This window comes from Ricinus communis, chromosome 9 (assembly GCF_019578655.1).
Source record: "Ricinus communis isolate WT05 ecotype wild-type chromosome 9, ASM1957865v1, whole genome shotgun sequence".
NCBI classification, from domain to species: domain Eukaryota; kingdom Viridiplantae; phylum Streptophyta; class Magnoliopsida; order Malpighiales; family Euphorbiaceae; genus Ricinus; species Ricinus communis.
The window spans coordinates 27,775,867-27,799,839 of NC_063264.1; the positions used below are offsets into that span (position 1 = coordinate 27,775,867).

General features: G+C 29.3%; 1 protein-coding gene across 2 annotated transcripts; it reads left to right on the forward strand.

The window, feature by feature from the left end:
- The first annotated feature begins 12,464 nt into the window (after positions 1–12,464).
- LOC8265318 (phytosulfokine receptor 2) lies at positions 12,465–17,053 on the forward strand. 2 transcript variants are annotated; one of them, XM_015724820.3, is made up of 2 exons: positions 12,465–13,696; positions 13,784–17,053. In XM_015724820.3, the coding sequence occupies exons 1-2, from the start codon at positions 13,655–13,657 to the stop codon at positions 16,805–16,807; spliced, it is 3,066 nt and encodes a 1,021-aa protein (XP_015580306.1). In that variant the 5' UTR covers positions 12,465–13,654; the 3' UTR covers positions 16,808–17,053. The 2 variants fall into 2 exon arrangements, with proteins under 2 accessions (XP_015580306.1, XP_002528241.2); XM_002528195.4 differs by having other exon boundaries at positions 12,465–17,053.
- The last annotated feature ends 6,920 nt before the right edge of the window (positions 17,054–23,973 follow it).

Here is a 23,973-nt window from a genome sequence, read left to right on the forward strand (position 1 = left end):
ATTATCACATGCCACAACCCCGAGACCACACAACTCGGTCTGCTCCACAAATGATGCATTAACGTTTAACTTTAGATGGCCATAAGGAGGACGAGACCACCCATCACTTGCTGCATCCGAAACTTGGTGTATCTGAGCTGAAGTTAAAACTCTATTATACTCTATCTATCACTTACATGTACACCGAGTCATGTATATTGTCATTTTGAATACACCATGCCATCCAACAGTATAAAGCAAATATCTTAAACTGCTCTTATGACAATTCATCCCTCACTATCCATAGAGCATCAAGGGCCACATCTTTCTTTAGATTTGCAACTAGGGCATAAAATGGACTATATTTCTAAATTTTCAGAGAGGCATAACAGTTAAAGAAAGCGTGACATTCATCCTCCCATCTAAATAAATAGAAAATGCTGAAATAGAATTTGACAGTGCAACTTTTTATAGGCTTGCACAGAAACTTCATTCAGTATATATAGCAAAGAATACAAACCACTTATCAGAAAAATAAGGAATAAATGCCAGATATACATGGCTGATTTTGTGCTACAACCTAGGACCAACTAATGACTACAGGTGCGAGAAATGCTGCTGAAGACTTACAACAATATTAAACACTTCAAACAGATAGATTTTAGCAGCAGTCATATTACTGCTTTAACTCTCCCTCTCAAACGAAGGGGTGAATCAACCATGCCGAGTTTGTCACGCAAGAACTAAAATAGAGAATTTATCAATGCCTTCGTAAGACAATCAGCTACCTGATTGTGTGATGGAGCATACCGAATTTCCAGATCTTTTCTCAAGACTATGTCCCTAACAAAATGAACATCTATCTCAACATGCTTTGTTCGTGAATGGTGCACATGATTGGATGCAAGAGCAGCAACACTTAAGTTATCAACCCACACGATTGGTTTAGATGGCTGAGGAAATGAAATTTCTTTGAGAAGTGAAATGATCTAAGACATCTCTGCAGCAAGATTCGCTAAGGCCCCGTATTCAGACTCAGTGCTTAACCTGGCTACAACATTTTGTTTCTTAGAAGACCATGAAATCAAGTTGTCACCAAAATAAACACAATAGCCTGCAACAGAATGGCGATCATCTGGGCAACTTGCCCAATCAGCATCAGAGAATCCACTTAAGCCAAGTCTATCATTGCATTTGATATGTAGCCCAACCGAAACAATTCCACTTAGATAACGAAGAACTCTTTTTATTGCTTGCCAATGAATCAAAGTTGGTTGTTGAAGAAATTGGCTTAACTTGTTGACAGCATATGCTATGTCTGGTCGAGTGTATGTGAGATACTGAAGGGCTCCTAAAATTTATCTATAAGAAGTTGAATTCCTCATGACTTCTCCCTCTTCTTTAGACAAACTTTTTCCAACAGCAAGTGGTGTTGAGCAAGCTTTCGAATTTCCCATCTTAGCTTTCTTTAACAATTCTTGAATGTACCTTGATTGTGTGAGATACATTCCTGTCTCATTTCTGTAGACTTTAATACCAAGGAAATGATGTAGAGACCCTATGTCTTTTAGAGCAAAGACCTTATTTAGCTTGTGAATAAAGGCTTGTGCAAGTCTTTTGTCATTTCGTATAATCAAAATGTCATCAACATAAACAAGAAGAAATAAAACTTTATTGTGAGACCTGAAGAAGAAGAGAGATGTATCACATTTGGAATGACTAAAACCCCAATCTACCAATATGCTTTTGAGCCTGTCAAACCAAGCTCGTGGAGCTTGTTTGAGCCCATAAATGGCCTTGTCAAGCTTACACACATAATTTGGTTTTACAGTATCAATGAAGCCCTCTGGTTGCACCATATACACGTCCTCAGTTAGCAACCCATTGAGAAAAGCATTATTTATATCTAGTTGGCGAACTTCCCATCCTTTTAAGACAGCAAGAGTCAACACAATTCTTATCGTTGTAGGCTTGATTACAGGGTTGAATGTCTCAAAGAAATCAACTCCAGGAGTTTGATGGGAGTCTTTTGCTACCAATCTCGCCTTATAGCAATCAATGCTTCCACTCGGGCTGTATTTTAACTTGAAAACCCATTTACTTCCTACTAATGAATGCTTAGGAGATGGAGGGACTAAGCACCATGTTTTATTCTGAACAAGAGCTTGATACTTGGCCTGCATTGCCTTTTTCAATTAGTATTCCGTAGTGCGGCTGACACATTGAGAGGCTCCATTGTGTTGAGATCATCAGCAATTTCGGCAAGACTAGTGAATGGTAGTTTTGGCTTGAAAATGCCTTTTTCCTCTTGTCACCATTGTGTGTTCATTTGACCGAGTTGTTCCACTATTTTCCTGTCTCTCATTTTCAATGGAATTTTCAAGTGGAACAGGAGCATTAATTCTAGAATCTGTGGCAGCATCAACTTGCATTGGCTCTCTTGGTGAACTTGAAGTAGAGCTTTCAGAACTTGGTGATACTGTTGGAGAAATCTGGTGATGATCTATACTAGAGGGAGCTGCATCATTACTCATATCATTTGATATTGTGTGCCATGAAGGTGGTGAAGAAATGAGAATAGGAGAATGCACATTTTTTGTATTAAGAAAACCATTAGCAAAAGAAGATTTTTTTTCATTAAAGATTACATGCCTTGAAATATAAATTTTTCCAGTAGAGCTGAGACATTTATATCCTTTGAATAATTCACTATATCCTAGAAACACATATTTAGTGGAATAGAATTGAAATTTATGGTTTTGATATGGTCTAAGACATGGAAAACAACTACAACTAAAAATTTTCAAAAAAGAGTAGTCTGGAACCTTGTCAAATAGCTTTTGTATTGGTGAAATGTCACGAAGAACAGGAGTTGGTAATCTGTTGATTAGATAAACAACACTTTCAAAAGCTTGCCACCAGTATTTTAATGGCATTTTGGCTTGAGCTAAAAGGGTTAAGCCCATTTCAACAATATGCTTGTGTTTTCTTTCTGCTCTACCATTTTGAACTGAAGTATATGGACATGTGTGTTTGAAAATAATTCCTGATTTTTGAACTATTTGTGTGAAAGATAAGTACTCGATTCCACAATCAGAGTAAAGTTGTTTTATCTTGGTGCCAAACTGATTTTCAACATGTTCTTTAAAATGATTAAAAGCTTGTACAACATCACTTTTAATTTTAAGAGGATAAATCTAAGTAAAACGACTAAAATCATCAATAAAATGTATGTAAAACCGATACGTAGATGTTGAAAGTAATAGTGCTAGTCCCCAAAGGTCAGTATGAATTAAATCAAGAACATTTTTTGCTTGAGAATAAGAATTTTTAAAAGGTAAGGCATGTGATTTTCCAAACTGACAAGCATCATAAAACTTGACGTTATTAATGGTAGAATCAAGACTACATTCTTTTAAAACTTGAAATAAAACTCTTTTGGATGGATGACCTAACTTCCTATGCCACTCATCCTCATTTGAAGGACTTAATGAATTCAAATAAGACCCTGACTTTGATAAATTGGACGAAAAAAAATGACTCTAGAATTTATTTTTGGACGACTAGACTTAATTGAGGAATGAGCAGCTTCAATCTTGTATAAACCATCTACAAGCTTCCCTTTAAGCATCACTTGCCCTGTCAGCTTGTCCTTCACAAAACAACCAGAAGAGTCAAATGTGGTGTTCACTTTGTCATCAGTCACCAACTGAGATACACTTAGCAGATTTTTAGTAATTTTAGGAACACACAACACATTATTAAGAGATAAATCATTCCATTTTGCAGTCAATTTAGTGTTACTATATGACTAATGCCAAGCTTGCTTCCATCACCAACAACAAGAGAGTTCTTACCATTATAATCCTGCTTGTGCTGCAAATTTTGTGGGTTGTTGGTCACATGGTGGCTTGCTCCAGTGTCTACATACCATGATGGATCTTCAATTATTTCAGAAGTAGCCATCAGGGCATTTGATTGCTGATTTGATGAGTTTTCTAAGAAATTACGATCAAACCTGTTCTAGCAGATGGAGGCAGTGTGCCCTCCTTTATCACAAAGCTGGCACAAGATTTTATTTCCATTGCTTTTGCCTCATCTTCCACGAAATCTGCCTCTTGTGCCTTTGTAATTCGATCAATTTTGCCCTCTACCATTATTGGAATTAAATGACCTGTTGTTGGTGTTGCTTGCCGCAAAGTGAGTAGTGGCAGGATTCAAGTTAATACCCTCTGTTTGATAGGTATTAAGCTGTTATAGTCGACTTTCATATGTTAACAGGTTCGTTTGTAGCTCAATCCAAGATACTGACTCTTTTTCAGTAAGAACAGTGACAATTGGAGTGTATTCTGTATGAAGATCACTAAAATTTGGATAATCAGTTCAGATAAAGGTATTGGATTACCTGCCAAAGCAAGGTTGTCAGCAATGGCTTTCATGGTTGTTAAGTATTCCTCCATCTTCATTCCTCATTTCCTTGTTTTCTGTAATTCAGCTTTGTAGTAGACAATTCTTGCCCTTGTATGCGCACCTGATAATTCTTTTGCTGCATCCCATAACTCCTTTGATGTTGATCTTGGCATTAGTTGAGAAGCTATATCTAAACTCATGGTGTTGTACAGCCATCCCAAGAGCAATTGATCATTTGAAAGCCACTCTTCATACTCTGGATTTGGTATTTTAACTGTACTCCCTGGTGTTGTTCTTGGCATGAATTCTGGAGGGCATAACTTAGTGCGAAGGACATAGCCATCTAGTTTGTGGCCTCTGATGATTGGCATGATCATTGTTTCTCATAGGAGATAATTTGTGCGATCAAGTTTGATTGTGTTGTATTGAGTGGGTAAGCTTTTGTTTTGCTGGCTAGATAAAACATGTGGCTCACTTGAGCTTGGAGTTCCAAGAGTAGTCATGGTTGATTTTTTTTTTAGTTAAGAAAAAATTGCCTAGAAAGAAGCTTTGGTACCAAAATAGAAAATGTATAAATAGAATTTGACAGTGCAACTTTTTATAGGCTTGCACAGAAACTTCATTCAGTATATATAGCAAAGAATACAAACCACTTATCAGAAAAATAAGGAATAAATGTTAGATATACATGGCTGATTTTGTGCTACAACCTAGGACCAACTAATGACTACAAGTGCGAAAAATGTTGCTGAAGACTTGCAACAATATTGAACACTTCAAACGGAGAGATTTCAGCAGCAGTCATGTTACTGCTTTAACTCAAATCCACACCGACAATAATGAGGCATAACAAGGACATGATGACGCATAAGAGAAACAAACACATGTAGTATATGATTACAAAGTCTCCATAAGAATATATGTACCTTAGGAGGCAAGCTCAAGCTCCAAATATACTTCCACTAACCCAGAAACCGAGAAGAGGATGAACTAGCCTAATGCAAATTTGGCAAAGCACCAAGCCCATATGCACTCTTGACGGAATAGGTACCTTGCTTCTCAAAATGCCAACACAACCGGTCAAGACAAGCAAATTAAGGTCTCAGAATAGAGAGGATAGAGTCAGCATCACGCGAAAGAAAATGTAGAGTAATAAGGTTCACATTCCATGCTCTATTCAATAATAGGAGGTGAGATACAGTAGTATTCATAGGAAGTGTCAATGGTGAAAATATAGAAAAAGAATATGGCCTAGGCAACCACTTATCATGATACAACTGAATCGCTTCCCCATCTCCAACACTCTACTGAATGCTTTTAAGAAAAAGATCTCCGCTTCAAATAATACTTCGCCATATATAAGAAGGGTTATGTCCAATCCAAGCATCCAACACAGACCCCTGCGGGAAATATCTCCACTGAAGCACCTGAGTAACCAAAGAGGTGAGTCTTGTCATAATTCTCCGTAGCTATTTACCCAACATAGCCTTATTAAAGAGAGAAAGGTCTAGGAAACCAAGGCCACCAAGTCTTTTAGATTTACATAAAAAGCCTCAAGTATCCCAATGCATATTATTTTGATCTCCATCAATTCCTTGCCAAAAATTAGCACAGGCTCTCTCAATATTAGCATAATAGATGAAGGGATGCAGAAACATGTCATAGTATAAGTTGGTAAAGCTTGAAGTACTGATTTGGTCAGTATCACACATCCACCAATAAAAAAGAAATTATGACTTAACAATTCAATCTATTAAGAAGTCTATCTCGAATATATCCAAACCGCAAGCTTATTTCGTATTGAGAAAGTTGGCAAACCCAAATATACATCATGGCCTAACACGATAGAGATGTCAAAATTTTTTACAATATCATGTTGAACATGCAGCGGTGTATTGATAGAAATAGTTGACTTCTCAAAATTAAAAAGTTGTCCAGATGCCAGTTCATAGTCAGACAAAATCTTCTTAAGATAGTGGCAATCCTAGGTAGTTGTTGTGCAGAAAATTAGACTATCATCGACAAAAAAATAAATGGGAAATTACAGGACTTAACCTCGAGATCTGAACTCCATGTACAAGACCTTGGGCATAAAATAGGAATAAATATGGGGATAAGGGATTCACATACTTGATGCCCCGATTTGGTGACACGTGACCAACAATTTCCCTATTGATCAGAAAAGAATAAGTGACTGACCCGATGCATCTCATAATCAATTATACCCATCGAAAATGATATCCCGTGTTAAGCATAATCAATTCTAAATCTCATTTCATTCTATCATAGGCCTTGCTCATGTCCAGCTTCAGAGATAGAAAACCTATGTCCACCTCTATGATTCCTCAACCAATGGATGCTCTCAAAGCCAAGGAAAACATTATCCGTGATTAGCCTACTTGGGATAAAAGCACACTGAACCTCATCAATAACATCATATAGTGCCCAAAAGACAATTTTATACAATACATTACAGAGGCTTATAGGGCGAAAATCTTTAACACATCTAGGTTGTTTGATTCTTGGGATCAGAGTTATCAGCGTCTTATTCCAAGACCCAATATCACCCTCTTCATTAAGAATTTTAAGGCAAGCTGCAGAGGTATCATTGCCCACAATGTGCTAGTAATTCTGATAAAAAGGTGTCGACATCCTATCTACTCCTTAAGCCTTCGATGCATTTATGTCAAAAAGAGCCTTTCGCACATCCTCAGCAGAAAAAGAGCATAACAGTATGGCATTGCAAGCATTAGAGACTCTAAGTTGCACAAACGATAAAACCTGATCCATATCATCAAAAGAGGGCCTGGAGGAAGTAAAAATACCAAAAAAGTATACAATTACATCAGCAATTGACTGTGAAGTGGTATACCGAACACCCAAATCATTAACGATACCATTTATAGCATTTGTTTTTTAGCGCCTAGTAGCTTGCTGATGGAAGAATTTGGAGTTACGATCACCTTGAGCCAGCTAAGTAATCCGAGACCATTGGCGCCAATAGACTTCTTCCTTATCAAGAAGCTTCTCAAGTGTTACCTCCAAAAGACTACTATCTCGAGCATTCAAGCTTGTACAAGCATCACCATGAAGCCTCTCTATCTATCTTCGGACCTGTCTCACTTCATTAGGAACGTACTTAAATTTTGTATAACCCCACCGAGAGAGGGCTTGAGCACAATCACCAATTCTTTCCTGGATGGACCTAGAATTATTTTCATTGACAAGCCAAGGATTAGAAATTACTGACGTGCATTCCTCCTCCGAAACCCAAATCTCTTCAAAATAGAAACGCCTCTTAAGGACACCACTCCTCGCCCTAAAACCCTCACCAGGAATTTTGAGCAATATCATTTGAATGGCCCGATGATCTGAGTAGGAGCAGGAAATAATAAATGCCATTGAGCGTTAGTCACAAACCATCTAATCATAATATGATTAAGGTTAAATAAGATATAAATATATATAATTTCACTATATTATAGATATAAAATATTATTAAAATTTTAAAATATTTTAAATAACTATATATAATTCAGATCTATCAAAATTTTAAATATTTTTAAAATAGAGTGATTAAACTTTAATTATTAATCTCAAATATTTAAAAATGAAACTTAATGAGGTCTAATCTTCTATATATATATATATATATATATATATACTAAAATACTCTTAGTATTAATTTATAATTAAAATAATTTTATTATAATTTTATATATATTTAATTTAATTTAATATATATTTTTAATTTTATAAGAAATTATTGGACTATTATATCATACTATATATATAGATTCATAAAGGAGTTGAAATAACTTAATACAAATTTTTACAAAAATAAAAGATAAAATAAAAAAAAAGATGAATTTCTTTTAGTTTTATTCTCTTGATATATTAATTTATAATTTTATTATTGTAACACTTGATTAATAAAATTATTGCAAGTGAATTACATCAAATATTCAATATTATTTTCATATATTAAACTAATTATATATAAAAGTATCCACATATATAAAAATAAATTTTTTTATCATATTTCTTTTAAATATAAGTGGTATATTTTATAGATAAAATTTATTAAAATATTTAAATTTAAGGAACTCATTTTTTTGTTTATTATTAGTGAATTTAAAATAATATATCCTGCAATATAAAAAAGTATTATTTAACTTTTTTATGTTAATTTACTATTTAATATTTTTATTCTTTTTATTATAAAAATTTAAATTTATAGTCTTACATCCTTTCTTTTCTTAAAGAAATAACGTAATTATTTTTATTTGGTTAACACTAGATTACTATTAAAATTATTATATAATAAAATAAATGTTTTAAAAAATTATTGAAACTCTTTTTCATATCTTTGTTTGTCAACATGAAGATTTCATTTTAATATCTTTTTATTAAATAAATTATATAATAGTATAATTAAACTATTTTAGGAAAATAAGTAAAAATAATTATTCAACTAAAAGCAAATACTTTTTATAAATAATATAAAATTTTAATATATAAAATTTTTAAATTGATAATACATCATTAATCAAAGGAAATAAGATTTTTTAAATGTATAATGATTTTATATAGTATTTGGATCTATTTGAGATAATATACAATTTCTTATTAAACAGTTAAAAATATTTATAAAATAATTAATAAATATTGTATTTATATATATTAGTATATAAAAATATTTTTATTTTATAGTTCATATAATAATAATTTATGCATATTTTATTGGTATATATGTATATTTATCTATTTATTTATTTGGTGATAGAAATTTTTTAAAAGAAAACCTAATAGAGTGGAAATGAGAGGAAAGCAAAGCAAGTGAGAAGAGAGAAAAGAGGGGAAAGTGGGTTTGGTGGGATTCACATGAAAACAGGTTTGAGTAGTTGACCGCCCGACAAGCCAGTTGCTAAGCAATATCTTTTCATGACTTGTCTTCTTACAAATCTTGCCACTTACCCCGTGACGTCCGCTCACCGCCGCTTATTCCACCGGCTACAACCGGTCATTCATTTTCTTCTGCTTTTATTAATCCTTATCTCTCTCTCTGTCTTTGACTCCCCCTGCTTTTCACATCTCAGTTTTTGTCCACAACCGCCGTCACAGCGCGTTTTAAACAAGTGCAAATAGGTCCATTAATTGTCAAAATATAATAAATAAGAGGAAAATTAATAGGCCCATTTTGACTTAAATACATCATGATTTGATGTGTACGAAAAGAGCTATTCTATAGTCTAGATCACAATAACTAGGTTTTTGATAAATCAAAATAATTTAGAATTTTGTTATTTCTTATAATTAATTCTTCAAAAGTTCAATGTTGGTCTAATAAAATCATGAGAATTGAAATTTATGTTATTGACTTTATATGGTTCATAATTAATTATTATTTTTTTACCTCTAAGAAAATTGATAAAATTTGTTTTGATTAAAATAAAAACAAAATGGTATATAAAATATTTTTTAAATATAAGGGTCACAAGTTTTTTTTTTTTTTCAATTTTTTTACATGATAATAAAATTTGTAATTTGATGAAAATGTAATCTTATTAATTGACACCTTTCTTTTTATCAAAAGTTCCATTAAGTATGAATTATGAATTGTAAGTTAGAAATTCCTTTCTTCTACATAGATCTTACAACATAAAGGCATCATTTTAGAAATTAATAATCCAACTTTAAGAATTAAAATTATTAATCAATAAATTTTATTAATCCTCAAGAAATTATATTAATTTATTCAAATATTGATGTTTTTAAAATATTAAATTCATAATTCTGTACATAAATATAAATCAACATAAATAAAAGTTTAAATAATTATCTATAAAGAAATAAATTAAACACTATTAAATATATGAATATGTTTTTACATAAGTACTGAATTTTCCTTTTTTTTTTTAATAATTTGTACAATGTAATAAAATTTATGTTATTGGATAAAATATTGAAGTTCAATACACGCGCATATTGGAAACGTGAGAGTTGGACTTTAAACTCTCCAGTCCTCCTCGATATTCGTTACCAAACTTTGGCCTAACTTCAAAAAATCAGCAAATATCAAACATTTACTCTTTCACTTGTCTTTCTTATCTTTTCTCTTCTTTTTTTTTTTTCTGGTTTATATATCTTTTTTTAATCAATACTAATAATTAATTTTAATTTATTAAAATTAAATGAGAATAATAGTCATTAGATTTTTATTAACATATTTTATAGTTTCTCTCACTTTTAAAATTTTTTCTTTATTTTTTATTAATATGATTACTTTTAAAAAAGGTATTTTATTGACTATACAAATATAAAAAATATAAATATTATTAAGATTCTAAATTTAGAATTCAAAAATAATTTTGACATAATTTTTAGTCAATTAAAAATATAATATTTTAAGCATTTAAACATCATTTTTAAATATAATCATTTCATATAAAAATAAATATTGCATTACAAATATAATATAATATTTATAATTAACAATCTATTTAAAGATATTTTAAATTATTGAAATAAAAATGAAAAATATATAGCAATAGTAAGTTAATATGGTAGAATAAAGTAAGAGAATTATAATATTTAAAGAATATTATAAAAATTCCCTTATTATTTATTTTATTTTATATAGATATTTTAGTTTTAAAATAAACTGTATATCTTATTTATTAAAAAATAAAAAAATATAATAAAAAATTATACTTAATACAATTTTTATATTTTTTTATCTATTCTCTTACCAATATATAAATTATTTTTTTCTATTCTCGTATTAAAATATAAATTACTCATTATATTCAAAATAATAATATAATTATTTAAAAAGTTTAAATAGTTAATAATATTCTTAGAATGGAGCTGCGTTAGAATTTTTTTTAATTCTTTTGATAAATTTATAATTTTTAAAAAAAATATTAATTTATGTTAAATATCAGAATTAAATTATATTTGATATATTATATTTAATTATCCAAATTGCTTCGTGCATGATAAGCTTCTTCTATTTGTTGACTCAATTTATGATCGACGTTGTGCTTTTGTTAGTAGTCATTTATTTGGCTAAAAGAAACGAAGTCGTTTTCTTAGTTTTCTATTTATTTGGCTAAAAAACGAAGGCTCTAGCTGGCTTCGTGATCTTGTATTGACTGATTGCCATAGTCCAAGCTAAGAGCTTTTTGGACTGAGTTGCACTTTTCTTTTCTTACCAAAGTTTAATTTCATTGAGTTTTTCTTAATAAGATTTTTTAATGAAGTAATTATACTTTGTAATTGCTTTTGGTAATGATATTTCTCCTTAAAAATATATTAAATTAAATTATAACAAGATATATTGTACTTAATTATAGAGTGAACAAATAAATAATTTAGATATTTTATACTAAAAGAATTAATACATAATTACTTATTATATTAGGTATTCAACAATAGATATAATATAATTAAAAAATTAAAATTTAAGAAATGTGTAATTATTTTATATTTAAATATAAGTTACTTACATAATTTTAATAAAATTTTAAATATAATTCTTTTTTATTAAGTGAAGTCTATCTAAAAATTAAAATTTTAAAGATTATATAATTTATTAATTTTAGTTAAATTTTTTCTAAATTTAAGGAGAGAAAAAACTATTGTATAATTCTTATATAAAATAATATTTTCTCTTTTTTTTAATTTTATTAAATATAAAATTAACTATAAAATAAAATAGAAAGTAATATTGTTCAAATATATATATAATATTTTCAAATAAATTAAAATAAATATTTAAATTATTTATAGTTTAATAAATAATTACGTAAGAAATATTGTCTGAATGCTTTTAGAAATGTTCTTTTTCCAAAAAATCAAACATGTTTATTTTGGAAAAGAGAGAGAAAAGAAAGGGACAAATGTAGGTATTGACGAAGAGAGAAAGAGAGTGTGTAGCATGACTTGTTAACCATGTAATCTCAAGCAATGATTCACAAAATACAAAATAAAAGAAAAAGAACAGACAAATTAAATAACAAGTAAATATGTCCAAAAAAGTCAGCTCTCTGTGTCATTATTTCAAATCCACTAAACTACTGCCTCTATCAGACTTTGTTTTTTCCTTGTCCAATAAGCACACCATTAGATTCTTGAAAGACAGAAATTAAATCTTTCCTTTTCACAGCCTTCTTCTCCTTCTTCTTCTTCTTCTTCCTGTAGCTGTGCTCTCTCTCTCTCTCCTTTGAAAATCTTTTCTTTTTCTTTTTTTCTTTTCTTTAGCTTTTTCTTTTTTTTTTTTTCCTTTTTTAGTTAAAAGGGAGACGTCTAGTTTTGAAATTAGAGTGAACCCGTTTGTGGAAAAGTCATTTAAGCATTTGTGTTGGGTTAACAGGAAGCTTTTACTTGGCTTATAAGTGATGTTGTTTCTGTTCCTAGTAATGCTAGTTTCAGTTTTTTTTTTTTTTTTTCCTTGGAGAGGTTCATGGTCATGGGTCTATCTCTAGATTGGTAAAGTTTCTTTCTTTGTGAAGCTTTTCGCTAAGTTATAATTTAAAGCTTTAATCTTGGGATCTGGGTGCAGTTTATTGTTGCTTAATTAAGTAATTGTTGATTTATAGGTGGCTTTGGGATATGTGTTTGAAGTTTCTTCACTTGGGTGACCCTTTTTTTCTTGCTCTCACACTCACTCCCTTCAAGAAAGAGAGAGACAGTGGTTTTAGTAGTACAACAACATTTTAAATATAGGTTTAAGGGGTTTGTTGATTTTAGTCAAGGGTTTTGGTTTCAAGTGGGGACTAAGATCCCAGTTTTCTTCACTAGCTTCACTAATTTATTATTATTTTTATTAGTATTTTATTTAAAAGGATCAAGTATTATTGCTTCCCTTTCAAGTTGCTATCTTGGGTGGTCCTCGTTTCCTGATTCCTAATTAGGTGTTTTGTACTTGAAGTTTCTTTATTTGGGAGTTCTTTTTTTTGTGAAATGGGCAGCTCTTAATAAAATCAATTAAGCTTCTGGGTTTCCTAGTTAGTGTTCTTGAGATTTGATTTCTTGTGGGGATTGGCGATTCCTATTAATTTTACTTCTTTTTGTTTGTTGCTTCATTTGCAATTTGCAGCTTGCAAGTTGCTTTGCTTTCTAGAGGTTCTCTGGGATGTTGGTGTCCAAGATTCTTCATTTGGGTTTCTTTTTGAAAAGTGGTGTCTATCCAAAAAGGATACCAGCTTCAATTGGTTGGTTCTGGCTTGATTTCAGCTGGGGCTAATCTTTGATTTCAGTAATGATGGTGCTGGGCATTGCTCCAATGAGTTTCCTCAAATGGGTATTCTTAGCTTGCTTTATTTATTCATCTTTGGGTCTCAATACCCTGCCTAAATTTTGTGATCCAAGTGATTTTTTGGCACTGAAGGAATTTGCTGGAAACCTCACAAATGGATCCATTATCACTGCATGGTCTGACAAATCCAATTGCTGTCACTGGGATGGTGTTGTATGTGGAAATAATGGCAATGGTTCGACTGTTAGTAGAGTGACTATGCTAATGCTGCCAAGAAAGGGTCTCAAGGGGATAATCTCGCGCTCTTTGGGTCGTTTGGATCAGCTGAAGTCACTTGATCTCTCTTGCAATCATCTCCAGGGTGAAATGCCTATGGATTTCTCGAGGCTGAAGCAGTTGGAGGTTCTTGATTTGAGCCATAACATGCTATCAGGACAGGTTTCAGGGGTGCTATCTGGTTTGTCATCTCTTCAGTCATTCAATATTTCTAGCAATCTGTTCAAAGAGGATGTGTCTGAACTTGGGGGATTTCCTAATGTAGTTGTGTTCAACATGAGCAACAACTCATTCACTGGCCAAATACCTTCTCATTTTTGCAGTTCCTCGAGTGGAATTCAGGTTCTTGATTTATCAATGAACCATCTTGTGGGCAGTCTTGAAGGCTTATACAATTGCAGCAAATCTCTTCAGCAATTGCAGTTAGATTCCAATTCACTTTCAGGTTCCCTTCCAGATTACTTGTATTCAATGTCATCTCTGCAGCAATTTTCAATCTCCAACAACAATTTCTCTGGCCAGTTAAGCAAAGAATTAAGTAAGCTTTCTAGCCTTAAAACCTTGGTTATTTATGGAAACCGGTTTTCAGGCCATATTCCCGATGTGTTTGATAACCTTACACAGCTAGAACAATTTGTTGCTCATTCCAATTTGTTGTCTGGGCCATTGCCTTCTACACTGGCACTTTGCTCAGAGCTTTGCATACTTGACCTTAGAAACAACTCCTTAACTGGTCCAATCAATCTTAATTTCACTGCAATGCCTAGACTTTCTACTCTTGATCTTGCCACTAATCATTTGTCTGGCCAACTTCCAAATTCTCTATCTGATTGCCGTGAATTGAAAATTTTGAGCCTGGCTAAAAATGAGTTGTCTGGCCATATCCCTAAGAGTTTTGCAAACCTCACATCCCTCTTGGTTCTCACTTTGTCAAACAATAGTTTTACAGACCTCTCAGGAGCTTTATCTGTAATGCAAGAATGTAAAAATCTCACCACCCTTATCCTCACAAAGAATTTTGTTGGTGAGGAAATTCCCAGAAATGTAAGTGGGTTTCAGAGTTTGATGGTCTTGGCACTTGGCAATTGTGCTCTGAGGGGCCAGATCCCAGATTGGTTATTAAACTGCAGGAAGTTAGAGGTTCTTGATTTATCATGGAATCATTTAGATGGTAATGTCCCTCCGTGGATTGGTCAGATGGAGAATTTATTCTACTTGGACTTCTCAAATAACTCTCTCACTGGAGGGATCCCAAAAAGCTTGACTGAGCTAAAGAGCCTTATTTATATGAATTGCAGTTCATACAATCTCACTTCTGCTATCATTCCATTATATGTGAAGAGAAACAGGAGTGCTAACGGTTTGCAATATAACCAGGCCTCAAGCTTCCCTCCTTCAATATTATTGAGCAACAACAGGATAAGTGGGAAAATTTGGCCTGAAATTGGACAGTTGAAAGAGCTCCATGTCTTAGACCTGAGCAGGAATGAATTAACTGGGATAATACCTAGTTCCATCTCAGAAATGGAGAACTTGGAAGTTTTGGATTTGTCATCCAATGGTCTATATGGATCAATTCCTCCATCGTTCGAGAAGCTGACATTTTTATCAAGATTTAGCGTGGCTAATAATCACTTGAAGGGGCAAATTCCAACTGGAGGACAGTTCTCTAGCTTTCCGACTTCAAGCTTTGAGGGTAACTTGGGACTTTGTGGAGGAATAGTTTCGCCCTGCAATGTCATTACAAATATGCTGAAGCCTGGTATTCAATCTGGCTCAAACAGTGCGTTTGGTCGAGCAAACATCCTGGGGATAACAATCACCATAGGAGTTGGGCTTGCACTGATCCTTGCAATTGTTTTGCTTAAGATTTCAAGGAGGGATTATGTGGGAGATCCATTTGATGATTTGGATGAGGAAGTCAGCCGGCCCCACAGATTATCTGAAGCTCTTGGGTCTTCCAAGTTGGTGCTATTTCAGAATTCAGATTGCAAGGATCTCACAGTTGCGGACTTGTTGAAGGCGACAAATAATTTCAACCAAGCAAACATCATTGGTTGTGGTGGATTTGGGCTGGTTTACAAGGCCAGCCTTCCCAATGGTGCCAAAGCTGCAATTAAGAGGCTATCTGGAGACTGTGGTCAGATGGAACGAGAATTTCGTGCTGAAGTGGAAGCACTTTCGAGGGCTCAACACAAGAACCTGGTTTCTCTTCAAGGTTATTGCCGACACGGTAATGACAGATTGTTGATTTACTCATACATGGAAAATGGAAGCTTGGATTACTGGCTACATGAGTGTGCTGATGGGGCCTCATTTCTTAAATGGGAAGTAAGACTCAAGATAGCCCAAGGCGCAGCATCTGGGTTAGCTTACCTGCACAAAGTCTGTGAGCCTCATATAGTTCATCGAGACGTGAAATCCAGTAACATACTTTTAGATGAAAAATTTGAAGCACACTTGGCTGATTTTGGCCTTTCAAGACTACTTCGGCCTTATGATACTCATGTTACAACTGATTTGGTTGGCACTTTAGGTTATATTCCTCCTGAATATAGTCAAACACTGACCGCAACCTGCAGGGGAGATGTTTACAGTTTTGGTGTTGTTCTTCTTGAGCTTCTTACTGGCAGAAGGCCAGTGGAAGTTTGCAAAGGAAAAAACTGCAGGGATTTAGTTTCCTGGATGTTTCAGATGAAGTATGAAAAAAGAGAGACAGAGATCATAGACTCATCAATTTGGAATAAAGATCTCGAGAAGCAGCTGTCTGAAATGCTTGAAATTGCATGCAGATGCTTAGACCAGGATCCGCGGCGGAGGCCTCTAATTGATGAGGTTGTTTCATGGCTTGATGGTATTGGAATTCAAGGTGCTCAGTAAATTTGATTTCTGCAAATTTGTTCTTGGTGATTAGTTTCAATTGGGTTGGAAATGGGAAGGTATACCTGTAAAGCAAACACTATTTCAAGTTTCTGAAAGGCTGGAGCAACTCTTGACCAAGTGATTTTGGTTTCCTTTTTTTTTTATTCCCATGAAAACAATCTTTACTGTTGTATACTAACAATTGAGCTGTGTATAAATAGGCTGTTTTGGCCATTAATATATCAGAAATAACTTTGTTTTCCAGTTGAATATTACCATATGTGATGATCAAATCCTTCCAGGATATCATTTTCCAGTAGATGCATATGTTTTTTCTTAGAATGGGCTTTGCTTTCAGTTTTCTGCGGAATGTGTTTGATGTTCCTAAAACAAAAGAAGGAAAAATATGCTCTCCTTGAAAACATTCTTTGGTAAATTTAATTTGCTATAGTTATGAGTTTTTCACCATACTACGTGATATATGTTATATTTATAACTAGCATTATTGACTAATTATATTTCAAAATTTACAAATATAATAATTTTGTTTGTGACACTTTAGTATTTTTAAAGTTAAACTATTAATTATCTATGTTCAAATTCACTAATGCTGTCTCATTTATTTAATATTTATAATTTTATAACTATTAAACTCATTGCCAATGTAGTTTTTCATCCAAGACCTGTCATGTTGATTTTTATTGAGATTATAAAAAAATGGGACTTTAACGACTAATACTATTAATAATATTAATGAATTTACATATAAATAATCAATAATATAACTTTTAGAGTATCAAAGTGTTATAAAAAAAAAATCTTATGTTAATAAGTTAAATTACACAATCAAATTTCATAATTTCTCCTGAAATATATCACATGATATAATTATAATGGTAAGTTTATGATCCTGCTAAAAAAAAAAAATTGAATTTATCTAAAATTTTATCATTTAATAATTCTAATTGAAGTAAACACTACTAAATTTTTTCAAAAAATAAAAAATTAATGAACTATCCGATGACTGAATAATTTGATTTTAATTATATAAGCAGCTAATTTTTATTTTTTTTTAATTTTAGATATATTCACACTTTAATATCAATGATAGTTATTTTTGTTAGCATTTGAAAAGAAATGTTTTTGCAACATGTGAATATGTGAACCATAAAGAGTTGAAAAGATACTTTGTTTTTAATGTTCTTTTTCTTTGTTTGGTATGTGATGTCTATCACTTTTATATAAATACAAGATTGAGACAAACAAGAACAACACACAGAGACAGAGTTGCCTTCTTTTTTTTTTTTTTGACTTTGTTAATATGTAACCCAAATGTGGCTTTTAGCATTAAAAAGATTTAGATTCCTTTTTAAGGAGTTAATTTAATTTATTAGTGATTAATGATTGGTGACAACATATCAACCTGAATCAATGTTGCTGAAAACATTATGACATTAAGGTCCCTTTTTGTTCATGTAGCAAACATTGGAAAAACACTTAAAATTATCGCGTGATTTTGACCAATTTCGGTATAGTTTGACCAATTTTACAACTGCTTAAATATTATTTATTTTTTTAAATTTATTCTAATATATAAGTGGATTTCTGTATATTTTTATTATATTAAATTTTTTTAAAATTTTAATAAAATTAACTATTACATCTCTTTTGTTAATTAAAAGACTAAACCGGTAATTTAAAATTATAATTTGATTTTTACATTTATTATAAAATATCAAATTCGGTCAAGATTAATTTTATTATCAAATTAGAGTAAAATTTTATTTTTAGCATAAATTAATTTTAATATCTAATTAAAATAATTAATTAATATTCTTTTTTGCTCTATTTTTATTTATTTTTAATACTATTTAATTCAAGCAAATTTAAATATTTTAAAACTAGTTATATTTATAACAATATTATTAAATTACTATAAAATTTAATTTTAATTATTAATAAAAATTTCTAGTTAAAAATATCATTCTATTATTATTTTTGTTATACATTAGAGTTAAACTATATAAAAAGTAAAAATTAAATTAAACAATCATATCTTAATTTAACGAAATAATCCAGATATCGATTAGCTTCATAGAAGAAATGTTGAAGTTAACAAACTCATTATTAATGAAGAAGATCATGATAGTCTTGTAGGATAAAAGTGAAGCTTTTTATATTAACTATTCAAATGTGATTAATACGAGTAAAATTTTCATTCTTAATATAGTTCAATTTTAGTGATTAATATAAATAATAACTTTTACCTATTTATTCTATTTAAAAATATAGAATTAAATTATATAGTAATCTAGTAATATTGAGTAAAAATATAAGTGTTTCTAATAAGTTTAAATTCTTCTTGGATTAAATTATGCTAATGATAAAATATACAAACAAGTAAAAGAATATTAAATCTATTATTTAATTAGATATTAAAATTAATTTGTGCTAAAATATGAAAGAATATGATAATAAAATTAATTTTGGACAAATTTAATAATCAATAATCAATTCAAGGATTGTAATATTAAATTATCAGTTTAGTTGTTTCACTAACACGAAGGGTAGTAATGTATTATTAAAAGGGATAATTACTAATTATCCTCTCTGTTTTTTCATATTATACTAATTACCCTCTAACATTTAAAAAATATGCTTTTCCATTCTTGTATTTTGTAATTTTATACTAAAAACCTATTTCGTCAAAATTTTTATTAGGCAACCGTTAACTAAGTTTGGTTTACTGGTCCCTTAATTTTTGGTGTAATATACAAATTGCGCCTTATAGTTTATTTATTATACTAAAATCCTCTTGTCTAATTTTTATGCAACAATCAATTCTAGTGTCTGTACAAAATAATTAACTAGTAATCTTTAATTATTCTAATTTTTAGCATAATTAAATTATAGTAAAATTTAAATATCTTAAAAGAAGTATTTATATCAATCAAAATATTCAAAATTCATATAATTTAATTTTAAATTGTTTAAATAAAATAGATATTATTCTTATTATTTAATTTTATTACAGTAGAGTTGTAGTTTTGATGAAAAGTTTAAGGGTCAAATTATTTATTTTTCTTATCAATTTAGTTCTTTAATTGCATTGACTTTCAAAATGCAAGGGAATTTTAGTGCAATAAATAAAATATAAGAGGCAATTTATTAGATCGAAACATATGAATTCATCATATATAAAATCTAAACTAATCAAATCCAAAATTAAAAATTCAATATATTAGATCGAAACATATGAATTCATCATATATAAAATAATAACATTAGAAATTAACAAACAAAATATAGATGCAATATCTAATATAGATATTATATAGCGAGTATCCGATGAATTCAATATGCTCAATACAAATGTTAAACTATAAAATAAAATCAGTTACAAATTCGATTATAATTACTTAAATATGTCCTATTAGAGCTCTGTTAGAACAGCTCTCGAAAAAACCGTTCTACTGCCATCCATACTAGCTCGTATAATATTTACGATATCTTTTATAGATCAATAAATAAAAAAGAAAACTCTTTTTAATGTTCCACTCCATTTGTTGTTTAAAAATGTCCAAAATTACTCTGAATTGTTCATAACAGTAACAGTTTGAAAAGGAAAAAACACTAAAGATTAGGTTAATAATTGAGTGGTGTTTGGAGGTTGGTATGCATCTTTTTCATTTTCTATTGCCTCGAGCTTGAAGCTCCGCGATTCCCTCTAGTTTGTTGCTCTCAATCCCACCTGACCCACCATTCCATTTGTCTTGCATATTAGTCATAGCGGTGGGAAATTTGTTGGTTGGGTTCGGATTGGGTCTAACATGTTTGCTTTTGAGAGGGGTAAATTGGTGGGAAAAGAATAGGTCAAAAATTAAAAACTATATATTTTCTTTTGAATTTCAATTTCTGTAAAATCATTTATTACACAAATTATATGATGATGATGATTGAGGAGCTGTTTGAATTTTTATATCAGGACTAAAATAATTAGTCAGATAAAAAATAATAAAATATACTTTAAATTAACACTAGCATTATAATATTTTAGAATTAAATAGAATTAAAATTCCAATAAATTTTTTAATTGATTAATTATATGGCAGATTTACAAGTTGTTTTAGAATATAATGTTTGAAATTTATTTTTGAACTCTTAGTGAGTAAATTATATATCACGAAAAGTTTAAAAAATCTAGTTTTTACCACATGAGACGGTTATTAAATCAGAATTTTCTATAAAAAGTTATTATAAATTTAGTAAGCATCGTTCAAATAATAATTTCAATATAAAATCTAGTTTATTTAGATACAAATAAATCAGTAGTCTGAATTTTATGAAGAAAATTATCGTCAATTAAGCAAACATTGCACATAATATTATCTTATCTAAATTAGATTTAAAAGTAAATTTAATCTGTGATCCTTTAAATAGAGTAATTAAGTTATTACTTGAAGTCTTTTCAATTATTCTACGATTAAAGTAAGTGAATCCTTACATTCTCTAATTATTTCTACGATTTCGAATTATCTTTTTTTTTTTTGGTTAAAATTTTATTAAATATTAAATATTTTATAAAATTTACTTCTAAAATGATTATAAACTTTAATGAAATCTTACTTTTTATAAAAAAATTAAATTTGTAAATTGAATATTATTTATGATGAATAAATTTTGATGACTACATTTTAGCTACTGATAAATGGTATTTGACACTCAATATATATATTTTTTGGCTCATATTAATGAGTTGAAAATTAGTTTTGTTTTATTAATTGTTTAGTCGATGGCCTATGTCACGGGTATAATAACATAGCTACAAACTTTGTTTAAACTTTGAATTTGAGTTGAATTATTTTTATAATAAGTTTTCATTGAATTGTTTGAAATAGTATATGTTATATACTATAAAATTTTATTTGATTTGATTGTGGATGTGAGAGTTTACTTTTTCCACAAGAAATAAATGATTTGATCAAGTGGAGCTGATGGTTAGAAGGAACATTGAAGAATGTTAATTTTATAGTTTTTAATAGGATAATTTATTATTTTTAGAATTATAAACTTATTACTATTTGAGATTTCAAAGCATTGTAAGTTGATTGTTTTGAATTTAATATTATTAGAAATTTATTAGAATTTTAAGTTCAGAGTGCGCTTAGTTTGATTTAAAAGTTTAGATAATATGATTGAAGTAAATGTCTTGAAACTAGTTCTTGAGATAATACGACCATCATACTTAGATTTTAGGGTATGAGAAGTGCTAAGCTAATCTCGGTAGTCTGATGACGATAAAAAATGGATGTTGGAATAAGGATAGGATGCCTAGACAATGAGCGACTTTTAATAGGTTTTTATGGTAGTAACACTTTATGATACAGATTTCATGAATGAATCGAATTGCACTTTGAAATAGGATATGGAATATCTGATAGCATATATATAAATCATATGAGACACTTTTAGGTATTTTTTGGCTTATGAGTTCTAGGAACTCCATGATGGACTTAGAAAATTTCATGATGAGTGATTTTTTGGGACATTCTCAAATTCACCAAGAACACAAAAAACGTGAGACTATTAGGGACTAAAAAGATTAAAATATCTCATGTGATATGATTCTAGATCATCTCAATGTATTTATTGCATCAATAAAATCTTAAGACATAAAAATTATAGCAACAGAGGCGCTTAGAAATATTTTAAATTATTATTATTCTTTAAAATATGACAAATAAATATAATTTTTTTTTTATATTTTATTAATTTCTTTCAAAAAAAACTTATTTTACATTATTAATTATATTAAAAATAAAAACAGTAACCACACAATCAAAATAGCTAGTTTATACATAAAAGCTGAAATATGAAAAATTTCTGACCTATATGCTTAGTCTTGACTCGTGACATAATACTGATGTATATTTTTATGCTTATTGTTATTATTATATTAATAATATTATAATAATTAATAGATTAATCAATAAAATTTCTTTGTAATTAAATAATAATCCTAATTATTGGAAAATAATATATTAATTATATATTCATATTAATTAAGATACATATAAATAATATTTTAATTAAAAATTAATAAAATTATCTAATTTTATCTCACTTATTTGTTAATTATATCTTTTATTAAATTGTTATTATTATATAGATTGAATATAAAATCTGTTTGATTCAAGATGGATAATGGGAATGGAAACCAAAATGGAAAGGAATGAGAATAGAAAATGATTATTTTTTTTATATATATATTATTTAGTTAGTGTAGAATGAGAATCTAGTTCTATTTATTATGAATAATAGTAATAATATTCAATTTTGGTTAAAAAATGATAATATCTAATTTGTTATCATGACATGTAATAAATATAAATAATATAAATATAAATAATAAGTTATTATTTTAATCATTTAAACATTTATAATTGACTTTACTTTACTCTTATGGAAATTAAAAGTTTATTCCCTATGGAGGAAAGGAATTTGAGTGATTATCACCATTATGATCTATATATATTAATTTTAGAAATCTAAAATTTTTATGATATATATGTTTAATTTTTGACATATAAGATTTTTGTTTTGATATATATATTTATTTTTAACACACGGGATTCAAGTTTATGTGTATTTTATATTTTTTTATTAATTTATTGATTCATAAGTTACATTTCTAATTAAACATTGATTTTAATTCTAAAAAATAATATATTAGTTATATTTTAATATTATATTAACTAATTAATAGTTTTCTAATAAGATAATAATACTAATTCTATTCTAAAAAATAGTATATAAATTATATTTTAATATAATATTAACTAATAAATAAATTTATAATTAGATAATAATTCTAATTCTAAAAAATAACACCTTAAATTATATTTTTAATATTATATTCAATAATGAGTTAAATTTTTAATTATATAACAAATTTTTAGTCCTAAAAAATAGTAACAACAATTATATTAATTTATTAATTTATACAATATTAAAATTAATTAGTAAATAATTTTTAAAATAACTTTTATATTATTGCATTAATAAATTTTTAAATTTTTAAAAAGCTAAAGATATTTAAAAATAATTATTTTTTTATTATCTTTTAAAATTTATAATTTAATATTAAATATTAAAACTTTTATTAGATAGTATCTATCAACTTG

Excerpts from the sequence above, each read along its gene's own strand:
- LOC8265318 (XM_002528195.4), top strand. The coding sequence starts at position 13,655 with ATGATGGTGCTGGGCATTGCTCCAATGAGTTTCCTCAAATGGGTATTC.